This window comes from Sciurus carolinensis, chromosome 11 (assembly GCF_902686445.1).
Source record: "Sciurus carolinensis chromosome 11, mSciCar1.2, whole genome shotgun sequence".
Taxonomy (NCBI): domain Eukaryota; kingdom Metazoa; phylum Chordata; class Mammalia; order Rodentia; family Sciuridae; genus Sciurus; species Sciurus carolinensis.
Genome location: NC_062223.1, coordinates 118,859,733 through 118,884,375, shown reverse-complemented (window position 1 = coordinate 118,884,375; position 24,643 = coordinate 118,859,733). Strand labels below are relative to the sequence as shown.

General features: G+C 52.0%; 1 protein-coding gene and 1 long non-coding RNA gene across 2 annotated transcripts in view; one reads left to right on the top strand and one right to left on the bottom strand.

Moving 5' to 3' along the window:
- The first annotated feature begins 14,655 nt into the window (after positions 1 to 14,655).
- LOC124959901 (nectin-1) overlaps positions 14,656 to 24,643 on the top strand; it is a 63,140-nt gene continuing 53,152 nt past the window's right edge. The window contains exon 1 of the mRNA XM_047518367.1: positions 14,656 to 15,525. Within this exon, the coding sequence (XP_047374323.1) occupies positions 15,447 to 15,525 (79 nt within the window). The 5' untranslated portion in view covers positions 14,656 to 15,446. The remainder of the gene's footprint in view (positions 15,526 to 24,643) is intronic.
- LOC124959902 (uncharacterized) lies at positions 20,348 to 23,191 on the bottom strand. The gene is made up of 3 exons (XR_007104004.1): positions 23,065 to 23,191; positions 22,535 to 22,949; positions 20,348 to 20,652 (listed from the first exon to the last, which is right to left on the bottom strand). It is a non-coding gene; the product is annotated as an uncharacterized LOC124959902 (long non-coding RNA).

Below are 24,643 nucleotides of genomic sequence, written 5' to 3'. Positions count from 1 at the left end.
GGGCTGGGGATGTGCTCAGTGGTTAAGTGCCCCTGGGTTCAATCCCTGGTTAAAAGGAGAGGAGAAAAAAAAAATACTAGTCTGGTTCATTATACAAGTTAAGAAGTGAATACCCAGAAAAAGTAGGGTAATTTATCCAAGGTCACATGGCAAACTGGTGGTAGAACCAAAGCCAAAAACCCAGATATTCTGACTCCCAATCCAGTGCTTATTCCTTCACCCCACTCTACCCAAGTCTTACTCTTGGGGACAGATGGCAAAGCCAAGACAGCAGGAGAGCTCCTGAAAGCAGTGCCTGGGGAGGCCTTCTTGTACTAATTAGAAGAGAAGTGATAACCTCATCTCAAACTCTGTCTAGACATAAAATTGAACATAAAACTCTCTGAACCGTGTACCAGCTAACCCTTGACTGGTGTGGAACATAAATACAGATCTTCCCTATTTATTTCCCATCTACCAACCACATTTATTCTACACTACCTCATTGCAAGTGTGTCCCCTAACATCTGTGTAGGCCAGTATATTTGTCTTGGCCCGGCAACTCCCATACAGGGTCTCCTGCTTCAGGAGAAACCCTGAACATGGTGCTGAGAAAAGAACTTTTAATTTAAATGAAGATGAGGACCTTTTGGTGAAATCAAGGAGGGGGAGATAGGAAGAGGAAGGGAAAAAATTCAGGACTGGAGGTGTAGCTCGGTTGTAAAGCACTTACCCGGCATGTGCAGGGCCCTGGAATCCATCCCCAGGACCGCAAGAAAGAAAGAAACAAACAAACAAAGCAGGAAGTTCCTCTTGCCTTAATTCCTTGTACAGGATTCAAAGTTGCCTATAACAGCACTGAGGTCTAATGCCCAGAAATGGTGGTGAAAATAAACACACATAGGTGTGTGCATGTTTGTGCATGCCCTCTCTCTCTCTCTCTCTCTCTCTCTCTCTCTCTCTCTCTCTCTCTACTACCTGCAATATAACATGCTTATCAAACTCAGGCAGAGTCAAACTTTCTGGTTTGAATCCAAGTTTTGCCACTTTCTGGCTATGAGACTTCAGGCAGAGCCTTGACTTCTCTGTGCCTCACTTTCTTCTTCAATAATATGGAGACAATAAAGACATGACCTTGTAGCATTTTATGATAATTATGAAAGTGAACACACATGTGACACTCAGTACAGTGCCTGACTGATAGCATAGTAAATGTCAGGGGTGACTAGTCCAGGGTGCTGTTTCCTGACACCTTGCCCTGGCCCTGTTTTCCTGCAGATGCATGTGGAGGGTGTGGTGTTGTTCAGGTGACCCAGCACAGTTTCCAGTTAAGGCCTCCAGCTGTCAGCAGGGATGGGCCATCTGGGAAAGGAGTGAACTGCCAGTCACCAGGAGACTGGAAGAAGAATCCAGATGAGATGTCCTGTAAATAGGGACATACTCTGTGCACTGATCTTGGGAGCAGAAAGAAGTGCCATAAACCAAGCAGGCCAGCATCCCTACCCAACCTCTCCTCAGCCAGTACTGTGTGTTGCAGCAACCAGGAGGCCAGCAGCTCTGAGGCAGGCACCAAGTTGGGCATTCAGAAGTCTGCTTCCTGAAACTCCCAGTCCCTTCTTATTGTACCAATCGCCAGCTACCCTTACCCTTCACCCCAGGGCAGCTTTGTTCTGAAGCAGGTGGGGCAGGGACCAGCAATGGGCACCACAGCTGAGGTTCACTCACCCTCTGTTGTAGGTGAACTGGATGGAGAGGAAACCCAGGATGTTCTGGCCTCTAAAGGTCAAGGCACCCAGGATTCATTTGCTTTGAGAGGTAAGGACTTCTCTGTCACAGAGGGAACCAAGCAAGAGTTGTAGATGGATCAGAAGCTCCACCTCTGACACAGGTTCAAATCCAGCCTCACCTTGACACTGGGGGCAGTTTCCCATTTCAGTGATAGGAGAAGAGAGATTTGGGGAACCCTTGCTGCCCAAAGTATTCCTGTCCAGGACTTCTCCCCTCTTATCCCCAAACTCACACAGTCTGGCAACATTGTCTTCTGTGTGCCAACTCTTGGCCGTCCATTGGAGAGGGATATGTTGATAAATCAGAGGCCATCCAGGGATGCATTACTGCATATAATCTGTCCTCTCAGCAGCTGCCACAGCAGTTCCTCCTTCCTAGCAGTATTGGCTTCGCCTGGTATTAAAAAGGGCCCCTAAGTGCCACGGAAGATCTTTGCTGGGGAGAGGAGAGCATGACCTGGAGGGATGGGGGAGGGGAGGTAGCTCCAGCGCGGCCAAGATGGACCACTCAGCTGCGGATTCATTCTAAAGAGCTTACAAAACTTAGGCGTGGGGTGGTGGGGGTGGAGGAACGGGCAATCAGGAGGCAGAGTTTTCCCCAACGCTGGCACAATCGCTGCCTCCCCACACCCTTGTGCCCAGAGTGATGAGTGTTGCAGGAGGTGTGTGTGTGTGTGTGTGTGTGCGCGCGCGGGTGTTCGTGCGTGTTCGTGCGCGTGTCCCCTCAGCTTCCCTACCACAACCCGGTTACTCTTCCCAATCAATGGCCTCTTTGTGGCAGAAAGGGACTGGGAACTACGACACCAACTGTGGGGGAGGGGTGGGAGGCCGGCTTCTGGGCACCCGGGCGCAGGACCCAAGCTCGCTGCTGTCTGGGATACCGCACCGCCCCCCATTCCACTACCCGAACCCGGGAGGTGGACGCTCTTCCAAGGTCTCCGCACTCTCAGCGCGGAGAATCCCGCAGAAGCAATGGCCAGAGCCTCCAGAGCGCGTCCCACAGTGGGACCCGGAAAGACCCAGATGCGCAATCCCTGGGCCCCACGCCCGCTAGATGGCGCTGGGCCCGTTGTGCTCATCCCACTTGAGGGCAGTCCTCCCAGCAGCATCCAAAGTCCCCAGCACACTTGCAAGAGGGCTAGGGTGGCAGGTGCCTACTCAAGGGCCCACAGAGAGGGGAGAGATTGGAAGGCGGCCTTCGTGCAGTCATTCATTCATTCTTTCACTCACATGTGCTTAATGAATTGGACAGTTGGACAGAGGGACAGTTGCCCATCCTCCTCCTGAAGGTCTAAATGCCTTCATCTTCAAGGAGACCACAGCCTCAGAGAGACCAGACACACAAAGGAAATGTGCATTCAAGGTAATTTTGCCAAAAACCAGTGCTCTGAACACAGAATGATCCGAGGAGTAAGACAATGCAGAACCTAAGGTAGGTTAACTTGACCATTCTGCTCCAGACAAATGAGATGGGTGACAGTCACTCATTCCTGCCAAGGCCAGGCCCTGAACATTCCATCATGACCAGACACCACCCTGTCTTCTGGTTCAATCTTTACTCCCAAGCTACCACTGGGATCCCTGGCTGCCTGAGATGCAAATACCATACCTCTTCTGCTATTCCAGGTGACCTCCAGGGTCAAGTTCATGGACTAGGGAGGAAGACATCAGGCAGATAACTACACAATTACCTAGCTCCAGCTGCCACTTGTGTGTACTCAACACTCCCCTGGGCTGCCTTTTCAGTTGGAATCAAGGGTGAAAAGTAGGGAGTCTGCACCAGGAAATAAGAAAGGGTTGCCTAACATCTGGGGCACCATCAAAGCTAGGGTGACCATCTTCCTGCAGGCAAACTGGGGATGAGGAAGAGCAAACACCTTCTGAGTGCTTCATTCTGTGTGCCAGGCTTGGTGGACGTCTTCTGGTTCAATCTTTATTCCCAAGCTACCACTGGGATCACCGGCTGCCTGAGATGCATATGCCATACCTCTTCTGCTATTCCAGGGGGCCTCCAGGGTCAAGTCTGGACGTACTGTTGAGGGCCAGGACAGTAGGGAAGGAGAGAGATCAGAAAGAAAGAGGGGCCAGGCAGATGGAGAAGCCACCGGATGGGGGCTCTTGTCACCTTTTCCAGCTCATCACAGTCAGCCCCTTCTCAGTGTCTCCTGACCAAACCACCACCCGCTTAACATTCCGCTCAGTTTCCTCTCTGCTCCGACTCCAAATGTTTATCAACACATGCTGTAATGTAATCAGCTCCTGGGAAAATACACACCAGGTAACGGATGCTGACAAGAGTGTCAAACAGATGTCCCCTCCCTGCCCCTCCTACTTCCCTCCCAGCCAGAGTTGGCACACCCAGGAGGCTGGGGACGCCCTACTGCCAGGCCCTCCTTCCAGTCTTGGCAGTAGAGGCATTCCCCAGGAAGCTGCCAGGGCAGGGGATGGGGCCTGCCCCGCTGGGGCCCAGCAGTATGCCAGGCACTGTGCTGTGAGCTTTGCATACCTCACCTCACCTCATCTCCTCACAGCCATGCCTCAAATTTGGTCTACTATCCCCATTTTGCAGATGTAAAAACTAAGGCCCACGGTGATGATGAAACCAGAGTGAAGCAGCAGCAAAAGGAGAGACAATCACCCTCCCTGCCTCTTCACTGTCAGGTCACCTCCCTGCTGGGCACAGGCCTTGGAAGACAGCTGCCCTCACCACCTTTCAAAGTTGTCAGATCTATAGGCTTGGCCTCCAAGGACGTGGCAGGCCAGATATAAGGTGGCTCCCCATTTCTACCCCAGCCAGGGTGAAGTCAGGGTGCCCATTCTGTGTTGTAGGTTTGGGATCCCATGAAGAGGAAAGCTTCCGCTGCGAAGTGGGAGGAGAAGGGACCTTTGAGGACAGGGCTCTCCTTCTTTGTACTTTTCTCCTCCCTTCCCCTGGATCCATGGGCCAGCCTGGACAGGGGGAGAGGAAGTGCACAGAATTGGGAAGGACCCGGAAGGGACAGGTCGCCTCCCTCCAGCACCTTCCAGGGCCCTCTGTCTGAGCTGGATCAGCTGTCTGAGGCTGGGTTTCCTAAAGGAAATCAGTATTTGCTTTTCCCTCCAACACATTCAATTGCTCCTTTCATCTGACAGGGAGTTGTAAATGAGACTTTATGGGATTTCTAATGATGGTGGTTTCCCTTTATCAGCCTCCAATTCCCACTCCTCTACTAGGATTGACTCCAGAAAATGTTTTGACCAGGAATCAAGAACCTAGCAGACCCCTGCCCTGCTTCACAGGGAGGGCTGGGGGTTGTTAAATTGGTATCTGAAGGCCATGGGAAGCTCACTACCAAGAAGTTAGATCCGGGGTCCAGGCTGCCTCCCAGATGGCGAGCTTCACCTCCCTGGCTTCTGGTTCTTCAGCCATAAACCAGGGGTAATAATGCCTACTCCACCCACCTACGCCACAGGGCTGCTGTGAGAATCAAATGAGATTATAGGCCTGAAAGGCCTTGGAAAAATATAAAGCAATCACCCAACCTGGTTGTGCTATGATGATTATTGCTGTTGTGATTGTGTGTAGGTGCATCTGGGAGAGCAAATTGTGGCAACCTGCAGGTCTGAGGGTGAGCTTGTTTGTGTTACATGGGAGTGCAAGTGCCAGTTTTGTGGAAGGGTGGAGTTCTTGGGTTTGCACCTGCTTTTAAAGGCACATGTGAGTCCATGTAGGTGTCTATGAATTTGTCAGTACAAGGACGCACATTGAAGTGTCTTCATATAGTCATATATAATGCTATTATCTTAAAATATAATGTGACTGTCCTATGTGTCCGGCATTGAGCTAAACTCTGGATGTGGATGCTTCTTTTTAATCCCCGTGACATGTCTGGAAGGGGGTGGGGGCCAGCATAGGTGTGCAGGTTGTGTAGATGGCATTTGCAACATGTGTGTGTCCATGCTAGAAGGGGCGTGTCTCTGATGAATATGTAATGTCTCTTCATCTCTTCCAAGTAGCAGGGAGTGTCTCCATGTGCTTGCCAGAGTTTCAACAAAAGTGTGGGCAAAAATGTCAGTGAATCTAAATGTGTGTGCACAAGCATGTGTGTGCACACCTGCCTCCCCGTTCAAGGGCCGATTAGTATAATTGCTCGTTATTTATCAGCTGCTTGGGCTGTGTGAGCCCCCAGCAAGCCCTGAGTGCCATTGCCACGCAGCCATCAAGCCCACATGGACACACTGTTGTGACAGCCGCGTGCTTGGGAGGGGGTGCCACTCTGCTCTCTGGAGCCACAGTCTGTGCCAGGCAGCAGGGACCCTGCCAGGGGAATGTACAGATTGATGCAGCAGGTTTGGAGCTGCAGGGACACTCTGCAGGGACACTCTCAAGAGCCTTCAGGGCAGGACAGACAGAGCCAGTACCATTGGGTCCCAGGACCTGGATTCAACAGGATAATCAGTGCCTGGCCCTGGATCACCATCTTAGCATAGTAAGCATGGATGCTGCTGAGTGGACGATGGTGAAAGAGTCCTACTGTGCTCCATCACCACCCTGGCTCCCTGTTGCCCTAGAAATTCATTCAAACTCCATAACCAGCACACAAGGCCGATGATATGCCCAGTCCCTGGACTCCCCGCTTCCTCTCCTTCTGTCTAACTTCCCCCAGCAGTACTCCTCAGGGCTCTACTCACCCCTGAAGTTACATTTCTTGACCCTTCCTGACCCCCTAAACTAGGGAAAGGTCCCTGCACACCTGACATTCCCACGGACTAGATTTCCCTGCCATCCCACTTCCTCATTGATCTTTGCTTATCCTAGTAGACTTTGGTCCCAGGAAGGAAGGGAACAAGTCTCAGTTGTTCAGGGCTTTAACCCAATGCTTCGCACAGTATCTGGTCATAGGTGGGCCATGATACTTCTTTGTGTGTGTGTGTATGTGTGTGGGTGTGTGTATTTTTCTGGGGCTTCCCCAGCCCCCATAAATACCTTGAATGAATTATTGTTTAAAGTCTGTTGTGACCAGTTCCCTTCATATATAAATCATGGTGTTCATCCAGACAGATTCTTGGTCTCTCAGATCTCCAGGCTGAGGAAAAGCTCCCTTCCCCCACCCCTTCCTCCATCCCATAAATAATCACCATCCGCAATGGGTGTGAAGATAATGGAGTTTACAGAGCACCTTTCTGAAGATCCCAAGAACCATCGGCACCATTCTATGAGACTCGAGAGACTGAGTCTCAAAGAGGTCAAATAGCTCACTGATGGTGTGACCAAACTGTCCTGGCTCACCAGGACTTTTCTTAGCTTTGGCACAGAAAGTTCCATGTCCTTGGTCATCCTTCTTGTCCCAGGACTCACAGCAAGTGGCAGATTCAGGACTTCAACCTAATACTCCCAACTCGCAGATCACCATATCCCTGTGCTCAGGAGGCAGCTGAGCTCCTCCTGAGCAATACACAAAATTCAGCTCCTCAAAATTCAGTTATCTGCATGGGCTTTGCCAATCCTTTGGATGTCACTCCCCAGGTGACTCACCACCCTCCTGGCACACCTCTCCCTAGAAGAACGTGCTCAAGGAGTGCAGGGCATTAATATTAACCTAAATCAAATATAATTCAGAAGCTCATTTCTGCAGGAAAAGCTCTTTACATAATATAGGGCAAAGTTAAATCTATTATTAAAGTAACTTTGTAATAATATTAAAGTAAATTTTTAAATAAAATTAAAATAAAAAGTCTACATTCACAAATTATTTTCATTTTTCCAGGTTGCCTTCCCATTTTTCTCTTCATAGATGCCAATTTTTATGGAAGTGTAATGCAGCATATGTATTATACTTGTCATTTTCACTTCACGTTATAGAAACCTGACTTGGATTTTCCTTATCCAGAATTCTCTATGTCACTAACTTCCCTCATTAGCCCAGATCACAGGGGCACTGGGCTCAGGGCTGCCTCCTCTCCAAAGGCACCTTCTTCAGCAGGGATCCTCAGTTCGGGGCCCCAACTGGTCTTCCACAGGTCACCATGAAACACTCTTCTTGTGCATAAGTGTGGTTCTCAGGGCAGATGGACATAGTTTTCATCAGATCCTTCCTGGAAAGGGCTGAGGCCCAACGAGGTCAGACCCACAGCTGCACACCCCCAGCCTCAGCTCCACACCCAGGACAGGTGTCCACTATGTATTTTCTCTGCTGCTGCTTTTGAACTGATCAAGGAGCTCTGCTCTTCCTTTACAACAAATTCCATTTCTTTATTTCCATATGACTTTCAAAAGAAAAATCTCATTCCTCCAGAGTAATCCATCCTGAAAGTCAACCCAACACCACCACCCAGCCCTAGATATAAGGGAAGACAGAGAGGGCAGGGAGCTAAGTGTCCTCTTCCTGTCTCAAAGTCCTCTTTCCTTTCACTTCTTCTCCATCAGACGTGTTCCAGGCTGCGGCTCTGCCAGTCCCTTCCCATCCTCATGACCTAAGCTCTTGGATCCACGCACAGCCTCAGCAGAACCCTCTTTTCAAGTATTCCCATCCCAAAGCAGGCAGCCTGTCTCCACTCACATGCACCTTCTCTAGGATTCGCAGGACTGTAGGGACGGCCTTTGGAATAGAAACAGGAATACACTAACTCCCCTTCTGGACTCTTTTTTTTTTTTTTTTTTTTTTTTTTTGCAGTGCTGGGGATTGAACCCAGGGCCTTGTGCTTGCAAGGCAAGCACTCTACCCACTGAGCTATCTCCCCAGCCCCTGGACTCAATTTTTTCTGGAAAAATGGATGGTTCAAGATGGGACTGGGACCTTTCCATATTCTCAGAGCTCTAGCCCCAATAGACATGGAGATCTCCCCACAGGGGAGAGACTGGCTGCCTGCTAGCCATCTTGGTACCACTTTGACAGGCTAGATCATTGGACCTAGGGGTGGGGTGCAGCTGCATTTAGCTGATCCATCCCCAAGAGAATGGCAGCCAAGGCAATAGGGAGTCTCTACAGTGATCTCTGTAGGAATAACAATAATTAAATGTTGCTAAGCACTGTGGGATACAGAGGCACCACCATAATCACCACAGTTACCACTGTGATGATAACAGTAATTAGGGGTTGCGGTTTCCCAACTACCCCCAGGAGCACTGCTTGGGGCAAGGTTGGCCTGTCAACTTTGGGAAGGGGGTACCTATGCAGGAGGGTTGTCTCTGGTGTTGGCTAAAGTTCTGGCCATACTTCCTCTGAGGGATTCCTCCTCTTCTTCTTCTCTTCTCCTCTTACTCTCAGCCTCCACTGACCTTGGATTGAGGACTGAGAACACAGGAGGGGGTGACCTCCACTCAACACACCTTCTCCTATCAGTAGGTTTCAGGGGGTTGGGGAATCTTGGGGACTTCTTCCTAGTTCCCTCACATCAAAGTGAGCTTTATTAGCCAATTACTGAATGACACAGAGGGGCCTGGGATATGGCCGGGAGGGGAAGTCATTATTGTATTGACTTTGGACCTTTTCCAAGCCCAACAGCGCCTATCTGAAAGCATCTGTGGAGGCTGAGGGAGGGAAAAGTGTCCTTGGGTCGGCCTGTCTCTCAGGGCGGATCTGTCTGGCCTCCCCGCTTGCTGACTGCAGCTCTGGGGTGGTGGGAAAGGTGAGCCCAGCAGCCTGCTCTTTGAGTGGACTGTCATTCCTACGGTCACCTAGTCTCACAGCCAGGAAGGAATATGGAACTCATCTCATCAGTCTCCATGCCAGGGCAAGGAGCTCATCAACAGCATGGCTGATAAATGACCCAACAGCCTCAATCTGAGAGTGACTGTAAGTTCATTCCACGGCCAGTCAGCTTGGATCCCCACAGTCTTCCCTAGACTAAATTGAAATCTACTTCCCAAAACAGATGCCACAGGCCCTGATTCTCCCTATGAAGGTCCACAGACAATGGCTTCTTTCCCCTACAGGTGCTGGAAGAGCACTAGTCACACCTCCCGGCCACTCTCTTTGGCCTTCCCACTTGTGAAATCTGAAGCCACCTTCCAACCTCTCTCTGCAGGCAACTTCAGCTCTCACTTCACTGCAGTGACCTTATTAATTTCCCCACTTTCAGCCCCAAAATTTCCACCTTCACTGCTCTCTTTGTCTTCCCTTGTGGCTCAAAAAAATACCTCTTCTTTCCAAGGCTGCACCCTCCTCCACCCTCACCCACCACCCACGCTTGCTCCATAAATGATGCCTGTCACTTCTGATACTTGCTTCTTCAATCCCTCACTGTCCACCAGCTCTTTCTGTCTGACTCCATGATGCTCAGCAGCATTCGATTCCCCATCAAACAGGCTCCTGGGCCTGACTCACTAACCCTCCAGGCTTCTGACCATCTCACTCACTGTCCACCACCAAGCTTCTCAAAAGAAAGGAGGGCACCTGCTGCTTCTGCTTCCACTTGCTGCTCCTCCCACTTCGATCTGGATTCTGTCCTTGCTTCGCAGCCAATATCATTCTCTCAAAGGTCACTGGTGTTTTTGCCACTGTTTCCAAAGACCCCTTCTGGCAGGGCTCCGTGACACTCCTGGAATCCCAGCAACTCAGGAGGCAGAGGACAGCATGGGCAACATAGCAGGACCCTGCCTCAAAATAAAAAATAAAGAGGACTGAGGATGTGGTTCAGTGGTAGCTGACCAAAAGGCAGGGGAAGAGTGTTGGTGCAGATGGAGCTTGGGTGCAGAGGAGATCCGCTTGCCCCTGGTTTCAATCCCCAGGACCCAAAACAAACAAAAACAAAAAATCCTCTGATCCGCACCTGCTTTCTGCAGCATCACGTGCCATGGGCAACCTTCTCCATTAAATCCTCCTCTCACTGGCTTCTGTGACATCGCACTCTCTGAGGTCCCCTCCACTTTCACTGACCAATCGTCATCTGTCAATCCTACCCACATTGTTGCCAGATTCATCTCCCAAAAGCACAGATTTAACAGATCTCAATAATGGCTCACCATTGCCTACAAAAAATATGCATATATATATATATATATATATATATATATATCATGGAGTTGTAAAATCATGCAACTCTATATAATATATAACACAATAATCCATCAAGAGTTTTCAACTTTTTTAGGCTGCAGAACCTTCAAATCCATTAAGAAGATTCCTTTTCAGAAGTCTAATGTTTACAGTGCACAAAAACATCATGCTCTTTAAACTTGGCTCCTGCTGAAGCAGGGGTATGGGAATGGGGGAAGCCCAAGAAATTCTAGGGTTATCAAAGCAATTTGAAAACCAGCAAACACACTAACATAGCCTGCACATGAGAACACTGAGGCCCAGGCAGGGGAAGTGATTGGCAGTAAGTGGCACAGAATGTGAACGAATCAATCAGCACATTCTCATTAAATGCTTACCAGATACCAGGCATGTTCAAGGTGCTAGGGATAGAAGAGAACAAAACTGACATGGTCCCTGTCCAGAAGAAGCTGACAGCCTAGTTGGAAGTGAATCAAGCATTATAAACAATTACTGAAGCAGTTACAAGAATGCAAAAGGAGCCATGGGAGGAAATGGGAGAGAACTCTCCTGGAACACCACGAGGAAGTGACATGTGTAAACTGAGCCCTAAAGAAAAAGCAGCTAACCAAAAGGCAGGGGAAGAGCGTTAGTGCAGATGAAGAGCCTGGGTGCAGAGAAGATACATTTAATGGCGGGAGCCTCAGGAAAGCCCAACAGCTCCTACTCAGAGCCCTGGAGAGGGGTAAGATGAGGCTGCAGAAGCAAGCAGGGGCCCCATACACCCTGTCAAGGACTTGATACCAGCCTCAGAGTCTGGCAGGCTAGGGGAGGGTTCTCAGGCATCAACCTGATCATTTGCATTAGAAGATAATCCGCTGCTATATGCAATGTGGTATCCTGGATTGGCTCCTAGAATAGAAAATAGACATTAGTGGAAAACCTGAAGAAATCCAAATAAATTCTATAGTTTAGTTAATAGCATTATACTAATGCTGACTTCTTAGTTCTGATAAATGTATCATAATTATATAAGATGCTAACATTTTGGGAAGCTGGATGAAGGGAATACAGTAACTCTGAACCATCTTTGTGATTCTTTTGTAAATTCTAAATTATTTCAAAATAAAAAGTATATATATATATAAATATATATATATATATATATACACACACACATATATATAAGCACACATGTGTGTGTGTGTGCATTCATTCCTCTAGCAGAGTGGAGCAAAACTGGATGTGGGTAGACAGAGTATAGTAATAACAATGACTAACACTTAAGCCATTTTCCCTATACACCAGCTATTGCTCCAAGTACTTAATATGTTTAACTTATTTAATCCTCACAACAACTCCATAAAGTAGGTGATATTATTTCCCCCTATTTTGCAGTTGAGGAAATTTTGAGCACATAGAAATTAAATTACTTGCCCAAAGACACACAGCTACTAAGGGGTCACAGCTGGTGTTTAGGAATTCAAATCAGTCAACCTGGTTCTATAGTGCCACGTGCTTGATGGATACATGTTACTCTCTCCCCTCAGTGCACATAGGCCAATACTGTCAGAGGGTACTGTAAGGACTACACAGAAATCATGAATGTATGGACAGGGGTGATAGCAGAAGTGGAGCAATGTCATTAGACATATCAAACACATTGGACACAGAATCAGTGGGGTTTGCTTTTGAGCTAGAAAGTGACAGCAGAAGAAGAAAAGCAAGAATGACTCCTGGGCTCTGAATAGGGACCAGAGACTACTCACCTGATGCTTCGTCCTATGCTCCTTCCCACCATGAAGGAAACCAAACAGACCTTTCACAATCTGGCTGCACCCACCTGTCCCTTTCTCCTACATATCCCCAGGATGAAAAACAAATGGGAACACCTGCTGAAATTCCCTCTTCTGCCTCCCTTGGTCCAAACCTGATCCAGTCCTCAAGGCCCCAGTCAAATATCACCTCTTCCAGCAGCCTCCTGCTTCTTTAAAGATGATGAATACCAAGCCATCTGATCTCATTTACCTGCCTCCACCTTCTCCAGCCAACCCCTCCCCAGGCAGTCATGCCTCTGCCTAAAGACACACACTTAAAGCCCATTCAAAAGCAGAGGATCCAAGCCAAAGTGGGGAGGGTAAGAGAATAAGAGCAGGGAACTGGCCAATGTTAGTGCATCTGGAATTGTCCCCTCAAACCCATCATTCAGCTTCTACCATGCCAGACAGAATCTAGGGCCACAAGCAAGGAATCCAATTCAGCCCTGGCCCTTAAAACACTTGACAGCCAGATAGGAGATGCCCAGCTGCAGGACCAGCTATCACCAACTAAATTTGAGAGGGGCATTCCTAAGCTGAAAATCTTTCTGGTGGTGGCTACTTGGGGCAGGCCTGTCCTTTCCCGATTAGGCTCAGGTTAAGACCAACCATCCGTGGGCCCCAACCACCTCCCCTGCTGCTCACCTTCATGCCTTTCCTTGTGGTGACCCTCTACCTTAAATCTAGTCTCCTGACCGCCTTCCCCAGCCAGGCTTAACTTTGATAGATAACTCACTCCACCCCTTCCCACTAAGCTTTTGCTGAACTGCTCAGGCTAAACTGGTTACTTTCCCCAGGACCCACCAAACCACACCACACCAATGAAATGTCTCTTCATGTCATCTGTTTGGTCTGTCTTCCCCTTGCTAGACTGAGCTCCCTTGGGGCAAGGACAATACAATAACCACGCCTGTGTATCCCCAAACCTGGCACAATGTTTTGGTAAAAAGACAGCCCAGGTTATATGTGTTAAATGAAAACAACACAGCAAGTGAGCAGTGTCCATGTGAGTGCCCAGTGTGACTACTTCAGGAGACACTCCTGGGCCAGATCTCCAGAAGAGGAAAGTAGTGCCCTGCTTGCCTCTCCTGTTCCTCCTACTCTTAGGACAGAGAATTTACATATTATCAGAAACAGGCTGCTTGGCTCTGCTCCTGTGGGCTTGGAAGCTGGGCAAAGCGCAAAGGGGGGCACTGTCCGGTCAGGCCTCAGGGGACAGCCCAGCTCTCTTTAGTGGGAAACCCTGTCTGTCTGCCTCCCCCAGGCAGGGATAGGGACAAGAGGTCCAGAGGAAAGGGGGAAAGGCCAGGCTTTGGCTGCCAAGAGCCCTGAAGGGTGCATTGGCCTTGGCAGGAAGCCCACCGCACCCGGATGTGGTGGGTGGTGAACGGGATGCGGCGGAGAGTCCCTGCCCTGGCGGGGACACTTACTGAATGAGCCACTTTCGCGAGTAGCCCGCAAGTCAATCAAAGAGAGGCAGGGTTTTGTGCTCTCTTTGCGGGAAGGACGGGTGCTTCGATTTGGGGAAAGGAACCCCTGAACGCAGTAAGGGTTATAGAAGAAACCGTGCCAGAAATCCGAGTGCCTTGCTCTCACCCACCAGTGCCCACCACCGGATTCTTTGGCAGCTTCCGGTTGGCAGCGCATAGAATGCCTCTCCAGTCAGCGTCCAAGTGCTGCAGAGGAGAGACAGCTCTGGCTACTGGGTTCTAGTTCGAGCTTTGCATCTTTCTGGCTTGGGCGAGTCGCCTAACCCTCCTCTGGGCCTTTGTTTCCTCATCTGTGAAATGGGTCCAGAGTTGGAGGAGAGGGCTATAAAAAGCCCTTTCAGCTTGGACATTGCTAAATCCAGCGTTCTCCGCACCGCTCCTCCACCGCCACCCCGCCATCCCATCTTAACTCCACCCCCGTGGAGCTGCTTCTCCCCGACGCCGGCCGCTAGGGGTCACTGCCTCCCTTTGTCAGGGACCAAGGAGGGCAGCTCGCCCTCCTGCCCACTCTCGGGTTGAAAGCGATCAAAGGGGCATTTCTCGAGCGAGGGGGCCTGAACGGGACCCCTCAGCCGTCGCCCCATCGTCCTCTGCCAGGGCTCCGGAGGCGCGGGCTGGCGAGCTGGCGGGCGGAGGCCCGGCGGGGCCAGGCGTGCGTCGCAGCCAGGAGGGGGTTAACGCTAACCCCTCCCCCTCGGGCTGACATCACGGGAGAGCGGTGAGAGGCTGGAGCTCGGCGAGTGAGAGAAAGAGAGGGAGAGGAGCGAGCGCGGCTCGCCTCGGCGCCCAGGCAGCTCCACATTGTTGCGGATCGCCGGCACCGGGCAGCGCAGCGGCGACGGGGACGCGCGGCGCACCCGGCTCGCTCTCCTCGTGCGGGCTGCACAGCCTGAGCCTCTCCCGCAGCTGGCCGCCGAGCAGTGTGCCCGCAGCCTGGGCCCCGAGCCCTCCGCGCCGCCCGGGTTCGTCCCGCCATCCTCGGAGGACGGCCGGCCATGGACGCCTGCAAGTTGGAGCCGAGCGGGAGGGTGTGAGCGCGCCAGGGGCCGGGAGCCCGCGCCGCGCAGCCGGGCAGCCGGGCGCGCCGGGGGTGGGTCCCTCGCCCCAGCCCGGCTCTGCGTGGAAGAAGAGGGCGGGGACCCGCGCGGGGAGGAGAGCTGAGGAGGCGAAGGGGGCATGACTCGTGCAACTTGCGGCGGGCATCTGCCGAGCCTCTGAGCCGGCTGCAGCCCGGGCCCCGGATTGCGGCCGAGCGGATCCCACCCAGCCCACCCCGCCCCGGCCGACGGCTGCGGCTGACCTGGATCCTCCGAGCGCCCGCCGGCCGCCAGCGATCCGCCCTCGTCTTCCGGGCTGGTTTCTGGAGCGCGAGGAGCGCCCTCCTCGCCTCCCCTCTCACCGGACCCCGGGACCCCGATGGCTCGGATGGGGCTTGCGGGCGCCGCTGGACGCTGGTGGGGACTAGCTCTCGGCTTGACCGCGTTCTTCCTCCCAGGTAAGCGCGTTCACCTCTGCCTTCCCCCACCCATCCAGTGCTTCCCCAGGGCAGGGAACTGGATGACGGGCACTACTGGGCTGCAGGGAGTGAACGGAACCAGAAAAGTTGGGTCACGGCTTGGGTAGAAGGGGGAGTAGGAGGTGGCACGGCGGAGAAAGAGGTTGAGGAGCCGAGCAGCCTGCCCTGCAGGGAAGCAGTTAGATGCACGTCTCTGTGTAGCAAGAAAGCACTTTCTCCGCTCAGTTCTTCACAAAAAATAATAATATGTAATAGCGTTCTATTTATTTAATAACCAGTTCTCAGCTCGGGAAGCAGTTTGGAAACACTGCACGTTACATAAATGCAAAATAATCACCGTAATCACCGTCTCGGGGTATGAGACAACAGCCCCAGGGGGAGGGCGTCAGTCTAAGAGCTGGTGGGCTGTGGGTTTGGGGGATCGCAGGGGGCCTTCGTTTCTTTCGTCGGCCTCTCGCCAGACGGTCTCGGACTCGGGCTCTCGGCCCCCTCCCGCCGCACATCGCTCCACCGCGGGCGCGGAGAGCCGGCTCCTGCTGCAGAGGCGGTTTCTCGCTCACCTGCGGTTCCTTTCCTGGAGGGTGAGGCCCGGACTGCTGGGGATCGCAAACTCGGCCTTGCGCGGGACTGGGTTCCGCCTTGGAACTCCGCTTCTAATGCTGGGGGCTCTCCAGGGAGGAGGTGCCACGGGCTTCGTGTTAGCCAGGTGACTGCTTGACCCACTTTCCCGAGGGGCCACGAGGGTGCCCAGCGTATCCTTGCTTCCTCGAGGTGCGGACTACCGGCAGTCAAAGGGTTAAGACAGCGCAGGACCCTGAGGTGGCCCACGGTGGCCCACTCTGACGGGTTGGGTGGGGGCGGAGGCTGGGACCGGCCCAGGCATATTGTGCTGGGGAATGAACTGGAAAATGCGTTTAGGAGGCAAATCCGACCGATTCCCCTCGCCTAGATTTAACCCTTTGTGTCCCAGGGAAAGCTTCTGGGTTCCCAGTGGGACACCCGATTTGGGTCAAGGTGGGGGAAGGGTCCTTGAAGCCCTCTGGGAAAAAACCTGAGATGATGCTCTCTGCCCCTAGCAAGGTGGCTTTTGAGGGTAAGGGGGAGCTTGACTGGAGCACGTGGTCCTTACCTTGGGGTTGCAGGATAGAGGGATGGGAGTACAGAGACAAGTCCCTGTCCACCAACCCCCTTGCAAGAATATTAGATCTCCAGCACCTGGATTAGTCAGACTTGCCAGGCAGTTTGTTAGAAGGGGACAACTTGACTGTCCAGGTTTGGGCTTGGGTGCTCTTCTGGAAGGCAGGAGCCTGACCTCATTCCTTCTATGCCCCTTCTTACCAGCCAGCTCACTGCTGGAGCTCCCCAAATCTGGCTGGGTGGCAGATGCCAGGGAGAGCAGTTTGTGAAAACAGGTGTGGAGGGGGGAGTAGTCCCCACCTTTGAATCCTGGGGTGCTTCTCTCCTAAGGGGAAATTCCAGGGCTCACTGCTATCATTGCCACTTCACAGGGCCATGACTGAGCCCCTTCCCGGGGTGGCCTTGGTGGAAGTGAGAGGTCTACATCTCACACCAGACGGCCGGGGAAGCCAGGACATGCCGAAGCTTGGACTCCAGGACTTGCCTGGTTGCGGGGATTTGGGCTTCTGGGAATCCTTTGATTGCACACATCCACATTCGACCCAGAGAGGGGAGAGCTTGCCTGGAGCTCTGGTTGTTTCTAGCACACTAGGGGTTAACCCAATCCTGGGATGGACAAAGGACGGGAAGGTTTGGGGAGGGGGATGCACTCACCCTCATTCTCCCCTCCTTTTGTTGCTCTCTTTCCCCAGCTTTGTGAGGGAAGGGTGGTTAATTCCATCTTCGGTGGCTAGAGGCCTGCTGTGTTCCACCTGCTTGGGAGGGGGGCCTGGGAGGTGACCCTCAGCTGGCTCAAGGTAGACACTCCCTTCATCAAAAATCCAAATGAGGGAGTGGGATGCCAAAAATGGAACCACAGCAGAGACAGGCAATTAATAGGTGTTCTCCGATTGATTGTAACTGATGGACGGGTGGCTTTCGAGGCAGCCAAAGTTCCAGATTCACCAAGCTTCTTGATCCACTGCCTGTGTGCCTGCTTCTCCTCTTCTTGCTTTCTCTGGGTCCACTGCGAAAGGAGGCAGGTGGATATGGCTTTCCCAGTGTGACCCTTAGGTAGAGGAAGCCAGTAGGCCCAGAAGTTGCCAGCCCACCCAACTTATACACACACACACTTCCTCCTGATTGCTGGCTCCTGCTTTTCTCTGGGGACTTGCCAATCTGCTGCTCTTTTCTGAGTTCTCCTAGGCTGTGATAGGGAGCATTGTGGGGGCAGGGAGGGAGAAGCCCCCAGTACGTTTGATGGCACCTGACCTCAAACTCCTGATCTGGCTCCCGGAGTGTACACAGAAAAATATGCTTCAACAACACAGACTTTACCAGGCAGGTCGGTGAAAGCCCGAGAGCCTGTCTTTGTTTCCTGACATTGACACTCTGTGGTTCCTTTCCGTTAACTTAGAGGAGAGGGTCAGTGGGGCGTGTGGACTGCAGCCCAAAGAAAGATGGGGAGCCCTAGAAGGGGGAGGAGGAGACAGAGAACCTGCCTGAGAAGCAGGTGTCCCACCTACACCACACCCTCCCTAATTGGCTTCCCCACACCTTTTGTCTGGAAAGAGAACGCACACCCCAGGTGTCATGCACACTCTCGGAAGACCTGTCGAGCCACATGTACCCCTCTGCAGACTGTGCACAGCTTACTGTCACGGGGGTTCACTTTGAAACTCTGAGTGTTAGAGCTGTCGGGTTATTTCCTCCCCGTTTCTCACAGACCATGGTGTGCTCGGCCTTGCTGGGTAGGGCATTGTGGCAAAACCAATTCTGCTGGCCCAGGGCTTACAGCGTGTCCACAGCTGACTCCAGGCCTGTTTTTGAGGCAGCACCGTGAAGAGTGGCTCAGAATCAGACTCAGGACCTAATCCAGGCAGGAGGGGATGAGGAGACATTGCAGAACCTAGGGACATTGCAGCCACCTGGCTGAGTGGCCTAGCAGGTGTCATTTATACCTGGACTCCTGAGCATGTAGCCCAGATGCCTGATGCTGGCTGACATTAGGAGTGTCATCAGTTCCCTCTCGACCCCTTGGCTTTGCACAATGAATCCATCTTGGTGGCTGCCTGGGCCACCCGACCTGTGGGCCAGTTTATGCTGCCGGCCTGGTGGTGCTGGCTAGAACCCTCGTGCTGACAGCTGAGTGAGTGGGCCAGGCTGGAGGGGCAGAGGGTCGCCTCCACTTGCTGTGTCTGTGATGCTGCCATTGTTTAGCACCTGACTAACGTTCATTGTTCAGCACAAACAGAAGACACCCAAGGGACGTGTGAATGTATCTTCGATTTTTCTGATAGTTTCTTTCCTGGTTAACCTGGTAAATTGAGTGCCTCCTGACCTGGGGAAGGGGCAGATGGAGCGGTGTCTGCATATTCACCTGTTCAGCTGATTTCTTTCTTTTATTAAAACTTTGATCATTAGCCAGCATGCCAATCTAGAGGACATTAGGCAGTCGTGGAACTTGGCCTGTAACATTTAGAGTCTTGCCTCTGGTGTGGAGTGGTTGTGTGCATGGCTTTGTGTGTTCATGTTGATGATCTACAGTTCCCTATCACAAGTGCAGAGCTCTGGGAACTAGGAGGAGGTGTGAGCACCCATACCTGTGGTCACCATGGAACTGGAGCTGTAGAGTATCAAATGTGCATTCACATATAACTCATTTCCTATGGCATTCTGATGGATTTCGTTAGTGGTTCTAAGTCTGTGTCAGTGTGTCAGCCAGAGTGACTTTAGGAGGAGACCCAGTCTTTGCCCTTGGCCAGCTCCTTCCAGGACAAGCTGCCTGTTGTGGGTCCAGGTCCATTGGGAGAGTGGGTACCCTGGGTGCTACTGCTTTTTCTCCTCTGCTCTTGACTTTAGACCAGATCTCTGCATCCTCCCAGGGAGGCACCTGAGACCTTAACAACACCTGGAGAGACTTTTCCTCTCTTGTCAGCCTCCTGTTGTCTCCCTAGCAAACAGCAGCACTTGATCCTGGGGTTAACCCTGGCCTGCCCTGTGGGTTCTCATGGTCCCTGAATGGCTGGCCGGGGAGGAGAGAGAGAGGTTTTCGCTCCTAATTCAGCATCTTTGCTTCCTGCTTGGGTACTTGGGGGAAAGAACCATAGGAGGGGGATAGTAAATTCTGAATTATTTTAAAAATGACATGAATGAAAGACTTCGGTTCTCCATGAAAAGCCCTGCAGAGCCATATGTGTGCCCAGGTCAGCAATTTTAGGTTTGCCCAGAAACATTGTGGGTTTGAGCAGCAGAGAGTAGAAGCCCTCTTGTTAGAAAGGAAGTGGGAATGAGAGTCAAGGAGTGTGGAGAGAGGCTAGTCCCGGGAGCTCAGTACCCTGTACCCAAGCCCTGCTAAAAAATGTGCTCCCCATGATGCCTGCCCCCTCCATAGAGACCAGGTCTGCCCAACGGGTAGCAGATGTGCTGGCTGAGGCAGGAGTAACTTAAGATCTGAGCAGGGATCACCTTGCAGAGGGAATGCCCTGAGCTGGAGATAACACCCCTAGTCCACTTAACTCTTTAAACTCTGGGCTCTTGTACACTGTTTGGAACTGGGAGATGGGGAAAGAGAAAAGATTTGAAAAAAGACATCAGACATTCTCTCTGAAACCTAGACCCAGTCCACAAGGAGTGCTGAACTCAATGCAATAAGAGGGACTCAAGAAGAACCAAAGACTTTCTGACAACAGACTGTAAGATATTCAGGGCAGTGGATAATCCCAGGTTTATCCTGGGTAGGTGTCAGGAGGGGCGATAGGTATATATTCACTGGATCTTAATGGGAATTGTGCCTTTCAGTCTCCCAAGCGACAGCAGAGAAGCAGATAGCCCAGTCCTCTCCCTGCCACCTGGTGGTTGCTCCATCTTGGAAGCCCAGCATAGTGACACTGCGGAGTGTGGTGATCCAGATGGAGTTGGAATCCAGTTCCACCAATGACTCGCTGAGTGACCTCAGCAAAGTCACTTTTCAGGCCTCGGTTTTCCCATCTGTAAAATGGGTTTCTGTCAATACAGATTTCTAAGACTTGTGAAGATGAGGTTGGTAATGATGAGTGAAAAGTTTATCACATTGCCATACATGTGATAAACATGCTGTAAAGAGTGGTAACTTCTGTCCCTATGCCTTTCCTCTGAATGCTCCTGCCTTCTGAGTGCTCTTTGGGCAGCACCATCTTTACACTCCCTTGAGAGTCACTCAACTGCCCACCTATTTGTTCATGTCTCCAACCTGGTGCTGCTTGGAGAGTGAGTCCCTTCTCCCATTTGGGCATGATGGCCCAGGAGCAGCAATTAGGGAGCAGAGAGGGCTGTGGGGAGACTCAGGTGGCCTGGCTGGCTACACGCCCCTTTCCCCGTGGTGGCTGAGGACTGTGCAGGCAGCAGGTGCTACACGGCCTCCGCTCTGCAGCATGCCACCCAGGGCCCTCCCAGCACCCGCCTCGCTGACTGGCTGGGGCCCAGCTGGGGTGCCATTGCCCATCTGGAGCACTAGCCGTGGCAGCATCCTGGCTGGCAGGGAGGGCCTGGGACTTGGCCTCTGCCTCCTTCAAATTCCACATTTGAGGGGAAGGTAGACAGCAAGACTCTCCAGGAGTGGACTCCCCCTCGCGAGATGGTATGAGCCAGATAGGTAGAGAATCCCTCCTGGGGCTGCCTTCTCCTCTCTGGTTCCCCTGTCACAGATGGAACCCTTCTGCAACATTACAATGATCACAGTGTTTGTGGCTGTCCTCTCAGCTGATCCATTCTGTCCCTGACTCTTCTGCTCAAGGTGTTGGCATTTTTAGCATTACCTCCATTTTACAGATGAGGAAAGTGAGACTTAGGTTTGGTACCTTGCTGCCCCATCTCATGCCAAAGTGGCTAAATTAGGTGCCAGGACTTCTGACTGCAAATGCACTAGGTTAGGAAGAGGAAATGAGCTGGGATGGACAGACGAGTTGAGCCTGGCCACGGCAAAATGTGTCCACGAGATGGCTGTCCACTTCACCAGCCACCACTGGCTTTCTCTCTCCTGCACTGTGAGCCAGAGCATGGCGGCTCCCTGGGGCAGCGAGGGATAAAGTGAGAGTGTAGGCTGGAGAAGGACCCGGCTGGGGCTGACCAGGAAGCCCAGGGCTCTGCAGTATGGATGCTTCTGACAGGAAAGCCAAGAAGCAAGGGAGCCGTGGCCTCCCCGACAGAGGAGCATCCCTCCCCACTCCAGGGATGTGGCCTGAGACATGGGCAGGGCCTTGAGCTGTGAGTGTGCAGCCTCCGGGTACAGGCAGGCCCGGAGCAGGGCGTGGCCTGGCTCAGGGTGGAGGGCAGGTACTCATGGACTGGATGGAGCGGCTGAGACGGGTCGAGGGATGGGATTTGGTGGACAGAGTTAACTCCTCTCCTGGGCCACCCCCATTCCTCTAGTCTGCACAGACCCCAATTTCATTCCCAGTTTATGAGGAGTCTCATTACCCAGCCACAGACAATAAAACCCGCCTGACCACTCTGGCCCGAATCTCATTAGAGGACATTAGTTCCGCTGGCTGGTGGCTCCTTTGGGACACAGCTGCAGGCGTGGCCTGAGCAGGGAAAAAACCCATTGGCCATAGGCATAAGAATGTCCCAGTGGGCATCCGAGTCCAGTCTATGAGCTTACATGAAGTCCTTTGAAGTCTCTGCACGCATGCTCCCCAAGCCTGGAAACTCAGGGTTCCTTCTGCCCACTTTGACCCTTGGTTCTGCCCCCTGCCTAAAGGGGAGAAGGACACAGCTCCCTCTGGGATTGTTCCAAGAGTGCCTTCTCTACAAGGAGCTGACTCTGAAGCTCAGCCTATCAGCCTTCCATGGAGGAGGACCCTTGGAGACAGGGGACAGCATACCCGCTCACCTGCACAGCTAGAGCAGAAATGGAGTCAGATGTTCTTGTGGTGGCCTTGGCCTGAATCTTGGCACATCTTTCCATCCAAAAGGCGGCGGGTGGGAACTTGAGACTCCACGGCAGAAGTACTTTCCCACCTATAAATGGAGTTTCCCTCAAGGCTGAATGAGACAACTGTTGCCAAGAGCCACCTAGTAGCCTTGTCAGGGGCTTCCTGGTCCCACCTCCTCCCTGGGGTCATTGAGTCCATAGCCACTGTGGTAGGGCCTTGGGTTCCATCCCATCGAAGACAGTGTTATTTCCCTCTTAGCAGATTCTGGTGCCTGTTAGCTGCCTCCACCCTGCACCTTCGCCTCCCTTCTGCATTATCTTTCTTCCCCACCACCGAACTTACCAGAGTACGGCTGTGGCTTGATGGATGTCACTGTGAAAAACAAGACAAGAGCAAAGGGAATTTATCCCATGTCTTGGTGCCTCAGGCTTTGGGGAGAAATGCAAGCCAGGTCCAAATAACTGCTTCTGGGCACACCTGGACTCACCTGACCCCCCCCCGGGGTCACACAGGTCAGCCCACGCTTTGGCAGGTGAGCTGCTTTTCCTGCCAAATGAGTCAGTGAAGATGGGAGTGCCAGTCGGTGTGATCAGATAAGGGTCAGCTCTGCTCTGCTCTGAGAGAAGGGGGCAAGAGGCCCACGTTGGCCCAGGAAGCGCCCCTGTAAGGCCCTGTCTGCAGTTCTGGAACACAAGCCCCACGTGGGACTGGGAAAGTAGCTGCCGGGAATGCCGTTCTCCCCGAGCCGTGCCCAGGGCCCTCCCACCCGTGGTCCTACCTGGTGTCTTGTGGGCAGATGCTGTTAGCTGCTAGGATAAGAGCGGTGGAGAAGGGACCTTGGAGTCCAGCCAGCCCTGTTACTACCTCACACGGGTCCCACCGCAGGGGAGTGATAGCAACAGACTCCTGGCTCTGTGAGCCCACACCGCCACTCGATGCCTGAACCCCGGAAGGACACTCACAGGCCCTGGACACATGATGGCCGCACCCTCCCTGTACCCTTCTGCTCATTCCTGGTGCTTTCCCACCCCAATGCCATGCACTCACATTCTCTCTTCCTGCCCATGACAATAAGTCTCCATACTGAGGTCAAGAGCCACTTCTCTCCCGAACACTTCCCAGCTAAGGACAACCTCTCACAGCCCCCAGCACCTTAGCCATGCACCCTGTGCACTGGTTAATTTTAATCTTGCTTGATAGTTCTTTGAGCCTAATATTTGTCTCCTCTACAATACCAAGAGTTCTGTTGCTGATGTGACTTGGTTTCCCCAGGGCCTAGCAGAGAGCCAGCCACATAGTGGGCCTCTAGTACATGCTACATGGATAGAGGGTTGCTGGTGATGACAATTGGTGGTGATGATAGTGATGAGAGAAAAATTTACTTCCAGCTCTCTTGTGTACCAGGCCTGTTGTAAACATCTGACATGTAATAACTTATTTGATCTTCATAGCAACTCATGTAGAAAGTATTTCTGTTTTCTCCATTTTTACAGGTGGGAAAATGAGTCCCAGACAAAGGTCAGGTAACTTGCCCATAGTCACACAGCTAATAAGTACAGAGCCAGGATTCAGGTTCAGAAAGTCAGGCCAATGTCCTTGATTCTAGCACTTGACTAAGCCACCTGTTTTCTGGCGGGTGGGTGGCTGGGTGATGGAGGAAACAGGCTGGAGTACTCATGAGCCCTTGCTTCCAGAAGTCCACCACCTCCACATAGCACCTAATTATTTACACTGTGTCCCTTTGATGGTGTTGGGATAATGTGGTGCTGTCATTGTATATTCCCTGGAGCACTTGGAGTGTTATTGGCCCTGTGTCTTTCAAGAGTCTTGATGGTATTATTGTTATAGTCTTTGGATACCTTAGAAGTATTAGAAATACAAGTGTACTGGGCATGGTGGTACATGCCTACAATCCCAGCAATTCAGGAGGCTGAGGCAGGAGGATAGTAAGTTTGAGGCCAGCCTCAGCAACTTAGCAAGGCCCTAAGCAACTTAGTGAGACCCTATCTTTAAAAAAAAAAAAAAAAAATTTTCTTTTAAAGGGCTGGGGATGTTGCTCAGTGGTA